The sequence below is a fragment of the Cryptomeria japonica genome, chromosome 4, assembly GCF_030272615.1.
Source record: "Cryptomeria japonica chromosome 4, Sugi_1.0, whole genome shotgun sequence".
NCBI lineage: Eukaryota > Viridiplantae > Streptophyta > Pinopsida > Cupressales > Cupressaceae > Cryptomeria > Cryptomeria japonica.
Window position 1 is genome coordinate 217,503,666 of NC_081408.1, and position 11,614 is coordinate 217,515,279.

The following is an 11,614-nucleotide window of genomic DNA, read 5'->3' on the forward strand; positions in this document are numbered from 1 at the left end:
GTAGTCTTTCTGTTCTTTTTCCCAAACAAGAAATGTAGGGTAAGTTTTCATTAAGCTTAGCTAAAAAAGCTCGATGCCATATTCGAAAGCTCCCATTTTTGCATGGGTAGGGGGAATGCTAGACCTACTAATCCAGATCACATTTGTCTAAAAGTTTAGAAATCCTTTTGAACAAATCCATTTTCTACAAATCTTGCAACTTTTGTGCATTCGATGAGATGACATTCTAGCCTTTGTTATGTCTACGATTCCACATCTTGCATGCATATCTATCAGAGCATTTATAACTATAATATTTTATGAAAATATTTTCTTATCATTATGCTTCGATGAATCTCCATGCCCCATTCAAAAGCTCCCATTTTCACATAAGTAGGGAGAATGCTACATAAGAATTTGACTTTATAATAGCCAATCAAATTTTTCTTAAAGTTTCGAAAGTCTTTTCAACTTATCCATTTCATTATTTATCAATAATATGCATATTGAATCAGAGAAACATTTCATTTAAATAAAATATAGTAAAAATGTAGTCTATTAGAGTGGTTAGTTTCAATTTGATATAAACAATGTTTCATTTGCATATAATTATAAAACATGACTTAAGTATTTTTGTTAAGTAGAATGTTGATTTTCTGTCAATTTTTTTTTCTCTATAAAAGTTAAGAATAAGAATTATAAAAATCTAAACAATATTTTGACAAGAAAAGGAAGGAAAGAATTTCAATTTTCAATTTAGAAATATCAAAAAAAAATTCTATGTTTCTAAATTTTAAACATAAAAAATACAATGTTTCTAAATTTGTTAACTAAAAAATACAATTACATACCTACAAAAATATTTTTAAAATAATATATAATTTATTATTTTCAATTAAGAAAGATCAAATATAATTTTAATGTTTCTAAATTTCAATCATAAAAATATAATGTTTCTATAATCAAAAAATCAAATTAGGTACCTACAAAAATATTATATATGATATTTAATATGTAAAAATACTTATTATCAAAATTTATCATATAGATGTGATTTTTCTATTTATATTGTATTTACTTAGTTACACAATATATAATTAAATTCACATCTTATTGAAGACTTCAAAATATTTTTGATTATATTGGCAAAGAAACTAAGAACATTTTCTATGTGCTTCTTACACATACAATTGTAAATAAAGTCCATCAATATTTTCAAATAAGATTTTTTATTTTTGGAATATTTATCAATAGAAAATATTTAAAGCTATAATACATTGAAATAGATGTTAGCAATTATAATTATTTCAAGTTTTATTTTATAGGAAACATTTAAAGCTACAATTAAAAATGCAACTTTCTATTTTCTATGATTTTTTTCCTTCTACAAACATAAACATGCTATTGAAGAATTGTTTTCATCTTCAAATGGTGTCTTACAAGAAATTTTCTATATTTATTGTGCCTTTTACTAACCGATAACAATTATAAATGATTTTTACAATAGTATAGTTCAATTGATTGACACCAATGCTTTGATAAAAAAACAAATAAAGAATCTTAAATTTCAATTTATAAAAATTAAAAATAAATTTTATGTTTGAAAATTTCAAATGTAAAATATAACGTTTTTAAGTTTAAAAAATCATGTAGATATATAATGTTTCTAAATTCAAAAAATCAAAATTACATTTATGCACAAATATTTCAAAAATAATATATAATTTTTAATTTCCAATTTAGTCAAATCAAAAAAATATTTATATATTTTTATTAAAAATAAAATATAATATTTCTAAATTTAAAAAAATCAAAATTGCATACACAAATATTTCAAAACAATTTAGTTTTTCATATCACATTTTCTCTCTTTATAGATTATATATAATTTTTCATATAAATGTAATTTTTCTATTTATATTCTATTTATCTCTTAGTTAATTTTATATTATTTTATTATATATTAATAAAGTTTGAAATTTATTTGTATTTGTATTCCAAAAAAATTTTAAAAAAAAATTGTTTTAACTTACATTTTATAAATATGTTTTTTATGCCACAAGACATTTAGCACATGGTTATTTTAACATTGTATTTATACAATATATCTGTGGTATACATTATTAAATGAAATGGTAGCCTCAAACTAAACAAAATTGAACTTTAAAATTAACTATAAATGCAAAAAAATTGAAATAGTATACCTAATTGAATATGAATCCAACTCAAACTAGCATACTAATGCTAAATCATAAGAAATCCTAATACAATTCATTACCATTTATAATATAAAGGTCATTAGTTTCATTAATTAAGCTATAAGTTTCCTTTTGTAGGGTTGAACTAAAACCTCAATGATGTGCCACAAATCAAATTCTAAAAGAAATGCTTTCCATAATATTAAACTAAAAGATAAATAGGGCTAGAGTTAATGTTTGGAGGTTAGGATAATTTATGATATGTTAAAGGTAACCTTGAATCAAAATAATAAGACCAAATCATGTAAATCCTAAAGCTTATTATTTGATGCAAATCAATTTAAAATTAATTTATCATATGTTAAATATAACCTTGGATCAAAATAATAAGACCAAATCATGTAAACCTTAACCATAATCCTACCCCTAACAGTAAACCCTAACCCTAACCAAAAACCTAACCCTAGCCATAATATTAAACCATAACCTTAACCATTATCCTACCCATTATGTAAACCCTAAACCTGCCAATAATACTCACTAAACTCCTTACGCTAACCCTAATCATGATGTAAACTCTAATTATAATCCACCCCTAATCCTAACCTTGATATAAACCCTAACCATAATGCTAACCCTAACAGTAAACCCTAACCATAACCATAACCCTCACCATAATATTAAATCATAACCATAACCCTAAACCATAACCTAACCATACCCTATCCCTAACCCTAGAACCCTACCAATAGTTCTAACCATAACCCTAAACCATAAACCTAACCATTATAGTGACCCTAACCTCAATATTAAACAAAAATATCATAATTGTTATTCACTCTAATAATATCTCTAATTACAATATTAACCCTAATCCTAACCTTAAGCCTAACCTAATAATAACCCTAAATCTAACTATATCTCCAACCAAAAATCTAATCTGGAACCCCACTAGCAAGCTAGATAATATACATATATTGGTTTCAACCTAATCCTAATTGAATTTTACTCCAAAACCATAACCTAATTTAACACCACTCATAATTTAAACCTAAACTTATTGTAATTAAATAATAACTTGAATTGAAATATAATACTAATCTGACCTATAATTAAACTCATATCAATAACCTAATCTTACCATAACTGAAACCTAGCCATTGCGTAAACCTATGATTAATTATAACCCTAGAGAATTAATCCCTAACTACAACTTTAACCCTAATCTAACCATAATTAAACCTTAGCTCTAATCCTAATTTAAACCTAGCCCTAATGTAACTGAATTATAGCCCAAAATTGACCTCTAATCCTAACCCTAAATATAATTAAACCCTTTCCACAATCAAACCCTGACTGTAATCAACTATAACCTTAACCCTTAACCCTAATCCCTCTAATTGAATGTTAACCCTAAACTCAACTCTATTTGTAGATTTGAACCCTAATATGAGTGTAATAGAACCCTATTCTAACCCTAACCCTAATCCTAACCCAAACCCTATTTCTTATTGCTATCATCACATACTATCTTTAATTGCAATATTAATCCTAATCCTAACCCTAATCCTAATTATAATTTAAACCCTAACCCTAACCCTAATTATAATTATAATTATTAATTATAATCTTTAACCCAAACCCTAATTATAATCACTAAGACTAACACCAATCCTAACCCTAATTTTAATTATAATCACTAATTATAATCTTTAACCATAACCCGAATTATAATCACTAAGACTAACCCCAATCCTAACCCTAATGCTAGCTAACCCTAATTATAATCTTAAGCATAACCCTAACCCTAATTTTAAACCTAGCCCTAAATATAACCCTAACTTGACCCTAATTCTAACCCTAATCCCAATCTTGATTATAATCACTAAGACTAACCCCAATACTAACCCTAAACCTAATTATAATCCTAACCATAACCATAACCGTAACCCTAATTATAATTATAATCGGAACCCTAACCCTAATTTCAGTTATAACCACTAATTATAATATTTAATCCTCACTCTAATAATAATCACTAAGACTAGCCCCAATCCTAACCCAAACCCTAATTATAACCCTATCGATAACCCTAACCCAAATTTTAATTATAATCACTAATTATAATCTTTAACCCTAACCCTAAATATAATTATAACCCTAATGCTAACCCTAACCCTAATTCTAACCCTAAACCCCATCCTAACCCTAGCCATAATCCTAACCATAATACTAAACCCTAACCATAACTTTACCATAACCCTAACAATAATACTTAGTTCTAACCCTAAATCCTGATCCTAACCCTAACCCTGAGCATAACCCAAAACCTATCCCTAATCCTAAGAGTAAATCGTATCCATAATCCTAATCCTAACCCTAAATCATTATCCAAACCATAACCCTATCCTTAATCTTACACCCTAACCATAATCCCCACCCTAACCTTAAGCCTAACTCTAACCATGATGTCAATAATGACCCTAATCCGAATCCTAACCCTAACCTTAACCCTAACCCTAACCCTGATACTAGCTTGATGTAAATCCTAACCACAACCATAATCCTAACTATGACCCTAACCCTAAGCCTAATGCTAATCCTAAACCTAACCTTAATGCCAACCATGATGTAAACAATAATCTTAATCATAACCCTAATCATAATCCTAACCCTAACCCTAATCCTAACTCTAACCTAGCCATAATCCTAAACCTTAACCCTAACAATAATCCTACCCTAACCCAAATTGATCTTTTATTCTGATCTATTCCTAACCTTAATCTAGCCCAAACCCTAATCCGAATTGAACTTTAATACTAATTTAACCCTAACCTTAATGTAATTGAACCATAACCCTAATTCTAACCCTAACTTTGATGTAAACCCTAAACATAATTGTGACCCTAACACTAAACCCTAACCATAAACTTAAGTTCCTTAACACTAAATGTTAACCCTAAGCATAATCCTAAGTATAATAAAAAACCCTAACCATTATCATAATCCTAATCCTAATCTTAACCCTAATCATGATCTTAACCATGTTATAAACCTTAACCTTGACCATAATACTAACCTAACCCTGATCCAAAATATAACTATAAACCAAATCCTAATCCTAACCATACCCCCAGTTATAATTCTAACCCTAACCCTAAATGTAATAATGCTTACTCTAACACTAATTTTGATGTAAATCCTAAACATAATTGTAACCCTGATAGTAAACCCTAAACATAAGCATAAATTTAACCCTACTATTAAATTGTAACCATAACACTAACCCTAACCATAATCCTAAACATTAATGCTAATTATAATCCTAAACCAAAACCAAACCCTAACGTTGATGCTAACCCTAACCATGATATAAACCCTAATCATTATCATAACCTTAACGATAAACCCTAACCGTAATCATAAACCTAACCCGAACCATGATATAAACCTTAACCCTAATGCTAAACATAACCATAATACTCGCAATTAAATAAAGTTTTATATTATCATTAAATAAAGTTTAATATATCTTATATTTTAGTATTTCTTATATCTTTGTGTAATAATATAATAATATTATAATATAATTTATTTTAGGAAAAAGATACAATGTAATTATATATTGATTTATTTTATGTTTTCCATGTCATGTCGTGACTGCACTAGCATATATACTTTAAATTTTAATTTAATTTATATTAAATACGCTGAGAGATATTCTTCTCAAGGCGCCTATTTTGATACAATTTTATATGCTGAAGTCAAATAAGCGCCTCAAGAAGGATATCTCTCGACGTATTTTATATAGATTAAATAAAAATTTAAGATATATATGCTAGTTATCTGTCAGAAAAAAGCGTTAAATTAATAAAAAATGATGATACGAGATATCATGAGACCAAGCGTAGAAAAGCAATACAATACAAAGCAAATTACAGCTGTAATTGTGGAATCTGAAGGCCAATTGAACTGAAGAAATAGAACTCAAATCTTTTTTCTGATCAAACCAAAAAAATGGTGGAGGGTGGCAGATCGGTGAATCGATCAGCAAGATATGTAGTTTGCTTTGAATGTAGTTTCCAAAGCAATACGTCTTTCGATAGGATTCCATGATGACCATGGAATACGTGTTTACGTGTTTACATAAGTGATCCAGGTGGCTCTGAAAAAGAAAATAGGTTTGTTTAAAAATGGCTCGGGTGATTCAAACCCCCAATTATTTCGTTTGCTAAACTCTATCCTCGATACTGCGCCGCGTGATGTGCTCAGGCATATATATATGGCGCATATACTATTTAAAATAGCATAAATCCTGATGTTGGGCGTCGAGATGCTTGAACCCCCGACCTCCATGTTCCGCACTTTCCTCTCTACGAGTGCAGTAATGACGGTTGCAGAGAATAAAAGGTGGATATGGATATTATTCTATATCGATGACAGTTGACCGAAGATAAAGGGTCTCAAACCACCTATATAAACGAAAATCTAAATAAAATCAAATGATATCAAAACAAAATAACTAAATTTGCCAACCGGATATCACAAAGCTAAAACCCAAAATATTTAGAATTAAGGCCTCAATTTAAAGGGTCCGGTTTTTTAGGAAGATTATAAGGTTGGTTATTTTAAAACAAGATTATATGAATTAATTAAAGGATCATATGGTTTTACATCATATTTGGTAAATTGTGTGTATAAAAAGGGGGCAAAATGGGGAGTTAGTAGGTGGTAAATGGTGATTCCAAGCATTTTCTTATAATGTTTGTGATTAATGTAAATTTATTTCAATTTTTTCAAGAGATCTAAGATTTTATTGACTTTTAATTGTCCCTTCTACAAAGCGTTAACTTCACTTAATTTAATATCAAAAGAGAAGATATTCTTACAATACCGAAAAGAAAATACTAATAATCTTTTTTCCTTTTAATTAATATAGACTTCATTAAAGTTATATATAACACTCACCACAAGCCTTTGTCTCAGATAAATAAATACAATATTATTCAATTAGAATGTTGTGTCTCTATAACACCTTCAACATGCCAAATGAAAGGAAGTAATAATCTTCAATCTAATAAGAAGCATTTCCTGTTTGATTTCTCTTCTAAGTAATTTTGTTGATTGATATAAATTTTCTTTAATTTCTTTTATTAGAAACCAAGACTTTATTGTTGTAGGTTGGTACTCTTCTCTTTAGTATTTGCTCTAAGATATTTGGTTCATGAAGGCCTATACAAACTTAAATTAATTTCCAATCTTTGAAGAATAAAGGTATTAGGTAAATTTATATGAAAAACTAGCAAGATATATGTGACTATTGCATATTAAAAAATTATAGAAAATAAAGTTATTCTTATACCAAGTGTGAAAATAGTTTTCTATCCATAGAATGGAGGAAAAGATGAATGCTATTTTTTTAGTACTAGTTTTAAAAACATATTGGCTATGAATTCATTCAAAATATTAGTACATTTGTAATCTAAGTGAATGAATAAAAACTTTTTCTTTGGAAACATGCATATAAATGTCTTAGAAAGGGATCTTGTTGGATTGACTCTATCAATATATTGTGTTCCTTAAAAATGAAACAAGTAAATGCAACAAACTAAAGTTAAATAATCTAGTAGTTGAGAACAAACTATTAAAATAAAAGAATAAATTATATTTAAAAAAAAATAGCTTATATTGAATATCATGACTTTCGTGAAACCCTAATATTTGGAAATAAATATCTAGTCAAATTGATTCATACCCTATCCCTACATACAAGTTTGACATAAATATAAAAAAAATGTGAAATCAAATTTGACCAACAAAAATCTAAATATTTATAAAATTACAGATTAGAAAAAAAATGGAACTAACTAATTTATTAATTAAAATGTTAAAAAAATCATACTAGAGAATGTCATTCCTTATGGAAGGCATGACCTTGCCACAAGGATGTTGTGGCCTCCACTTTATAAGGGGCTCAACCCTATTGGTGGTTGTGGTCACCATAAGGACATCACTCTTTGTCTTGTGGCCATGTTGTGGGATCGCATTTTCCATATGGTGTTTTCTTTTATATAGAGTTTCAAACCTTTATGTCCCTTAAAAAATAACTCATACCATATCAATAATCGTAAAAAATGGATATAGTACATTAGTGGCCATTTTCTATGCTCAGCTCTTCATTCACTTCTAGGTGTGAAATTCTTCATTGAATCTTTCCCACACATATAGCAAGTGAAGGAAAATACAATAGAAGATGACAATGTACATATGTATATATGAGAATAATAAAGTTAATGTTTCTTATTTTTTTGTTTGTGGAAATTTATTTTCGTAATTTTAAAAAATTAAAAAAATCATTAATTATTTTAACTTATTTTCATGATTATTTTCAAATCTTTTTATCTTTAATTTATCTAATCATCATATATGATTTTGAAAATATTTAACGTAATATCATATTTTTAAGTAAATATAATTGTGCATATATAGGACATTTCAATGTTGATTGAGAAGTATGGGGACAAAAAAAGAGCACAAGCAACAAAAAAGAGATTAGAAGTGACACGACAAAGAGCAGAAGTGATAGTAAAAGGGAAAGAGAGTCTTGTTTGAGGAGATGTGGAAGATTCAGAGGATATTCACATTCATCAGTGCATGTATCAGAATGGTAACTAGGTGGATGCTTGAAAACCCTCTTCCTCTCAATTAGTTTGGTTTGATAAGCACGATCATAGCTAGATCGAATCTCAGGACAGGTAGTTTTTGCCATATCCTTACAATGCTAATTGGAGAGAATTTCCAAAGAATAGACATATGGGATCAAATCCTTTTAATAGAACCTTTGAGAATGTGACATGATATCATCCTTTTTAGAAATAGTTTCAAGGGGATTTGAGTAATGATAGATCTAAGGGGAAATTAAAGGTTTTAGTGTTTAACAATTGGTCCTGTTGTCTTTAATATAAGTTGTATTTTATATAATAATATTGTATTCTTATAACAACAAATAATTTTTTATACTCAATTATTGATCCTTTAGTGTTGGATATAGAAGTTAGAGAGAACACACATTTATGATATCTAATAGATATTTGGTCCATTTAAGTTACATATAAGTTATATTTTACATAAAACCATTATCATACTAATTACAAATGATATTTTTTTATTCAACTACTAGAGATTTTTAAATCAAGTTTCGTTCGAATCTTTAAAAACTCAAGTTTTAAACACTTCCCACTAGATATATTATTTTGACGAGTTGTATTATTGATCACACCTTCAAACCTTAATTGTAAATAATTAAATGTCCATTTTACATTTTTTTTTAAAACTATTAGACCAAATTAATCTTCACAACTACTAATCCCTCTCCCTATAAATCTCCCTTTACAGACCACTCCCTCCAAACAATTTTTCCAACAATTTTTCCAATTTTTCCAAGAGTCGAGTTTGAATATGGAGTTCATGAAGCTGCTTTTCATTGCGAGTTTTTGTGTGATTGTGTGTGAAGGAATGAAAACTAAAGAGTTTTTTTCTCCGAAACTTTCCAACAAATCTGTAGAGAGTGCATGGGAGTGCTTTAAGAATTTAACAGGCGCGCAGAGAGGGTTCACCTCCAAAGCGATGCCTAATTTGAAGCACTATTTTCAAAAATTTGGCTATCTGTCAATTCCTGATGGAGAAAACGCGACGGAGGAATTTGACGAGATGACGGAATCGGCCGTCAATATGTATCAGCAAAACTTCGGGCTGAAGGTGACTGGAAAGTTAGACCAACAGACGGTGACGCAGCTCATGACGCCTCGGTGTGGCCGCGAGGACGTCATCAACGGAACGACTGTTATGTGGAGAAAAAACGGCGGAAATTTCAGCTATGGCACGAAACATTACACCTATTTTACAGGGACTCCGCGGTGGTCCGTCAACAGACGGCATCTCACCTACGCCTTCGACCCCGACAACGAAGTGACGGAGATAACACAGACGGAAATGCAAACGGTTTTCGCCAGCGCGTTTCAGCGATGGGCCGCCGTTATCCCCTTGACGTTCACGGAGACGGATGATTTCTCTTCTGCGGACATTACAATCGGGTTTTTCTACGGATCTCACGGCGACGGGAATCCATTTGACGGCGTAGGGGGGGTTCTGGGGCACTCCTTCGCACCGGAGGACGGGCGGCTCCATCTTGACGGGGCGGAGTCGTGGACCGTCAATCTTGAGTCCAACAGTCCGATGACGGCAATCGATTTGGAATCTGTTGCCACCCATGAAATTGGACACATCTTAGGGCTGGGGCATTCCAGTATTCAGGAGGCCATCATGTACCCTTCTATTCCCGCACAAACCATAAAAGTTGACCTACAAAATGATGATGTGGAAGGAGTGCAGGGCCTTTACGGCTCCAATTCCAATTAGAACACCCACGTGTCTACCCGCCCCCAGACCCCAAAGACAGAAAGGTAAAAATGTTGACGAAGGGGTGGTAAATAGCTATAGCTAAAACTCTTATAGTTTCGGTTATTGTATTACGTGATGTCGGTTGTTGTATTATGTGACTATTGTGTATGGTTATCCTATATCCTATAGGATCATGTGTATAAGGAGAGGATGGTCATAACTATTAAGGTAGTTAGTTAAGTGCATTTTTTCTATTATGTTAGTGTGAAAGGGTAAAATCTTTTGATTCCCATAGCAAAGAGAGTTAAATATAATATATATATTATTTTAAAAAGATTAATCTTTTTCTTATATCTTTGTATATCATTGATGATAAGAATAATTATATGTTTCACCTAACTTTAAAGAGTGAGAAAGATTATTTCAAATATTTTAGATTCTTTTAAAGATGAGGTAGAACCTCCACTTCATTTCTATGACATTTAATAAATTTCGATGAATGCATGTTGGTATTCGTGTTGTGGCAAGTATTAATACAACAATTAAAATAAGATATGATGGTACCTCTAGAAATAAGAATGGGCTTGAGATCCAAAAGATTATTTTTTTAGTGTAGCATGTATTTATGGACTACACAATAGCAATCAATGATTTTACACTATTTAAAAATTATGATTAATAATGTATAGGTCTAAGTAAGGGTACTAAGACTCTTATATGCCTTGAGTGAGAAGTATTTGATTATTTCAATAGTTGTTGTTAGGTTACATGGACGGAAATCCATCTAGGTGGTTTAACAATAATATAAAAATTTATATGTAATGATGCACATACAAATAGAGAAAATCATTTAGAGTTATCTAAGCATCTTTTTTATTAAATATTTTGGTCCCGTAAAATAATGAAATATTATATCAAAGCACGAGTAGAGTGAAAACAAAAAATGTTGTACAACTTGAATGGCTAGATATAGTTTGGACATGTATCCTTAACACTTTAGTATACACTATTCATATTTTCTTATGACATTTTAAGAA

At 29.8% G+C, this 11,614-nt stretch overlaps 1 protein-coding gene across 1 annotated transcript; it reads left to right on the forward strand.

The window, feature by feature from the left end:
- Positions 1-9,635: 9,635 nt before the first annotated feature.
- LOC131061938 (metalloendoproteinase 2-MMP-like) lies at positions 9,636-10,723 on the forward strand. Its single transcript, XM_057995776.2, has one exon. The coding sequence runs from the start codon at positions 9,636-9,638 to the stop codon at positions 10,593-10,595; it is 960 nt and encodes a 319-aa protein (XP_057851759.2). The 3' UTR covers positions 10,596-10,723.
- Positions 10,724-11,614: the final 891 nt, after the last annotated feature.

Bases quoted from the DNA above. Each gene is read 5' to 3' on its own strand.
- LOC131061938 (XM_057995776.2), top strand. From the start codon at position 9,636: ATGGAGTTCATGAAGCTGCTTTTCATTGCGAGTTTTTGTGTGATTGTG.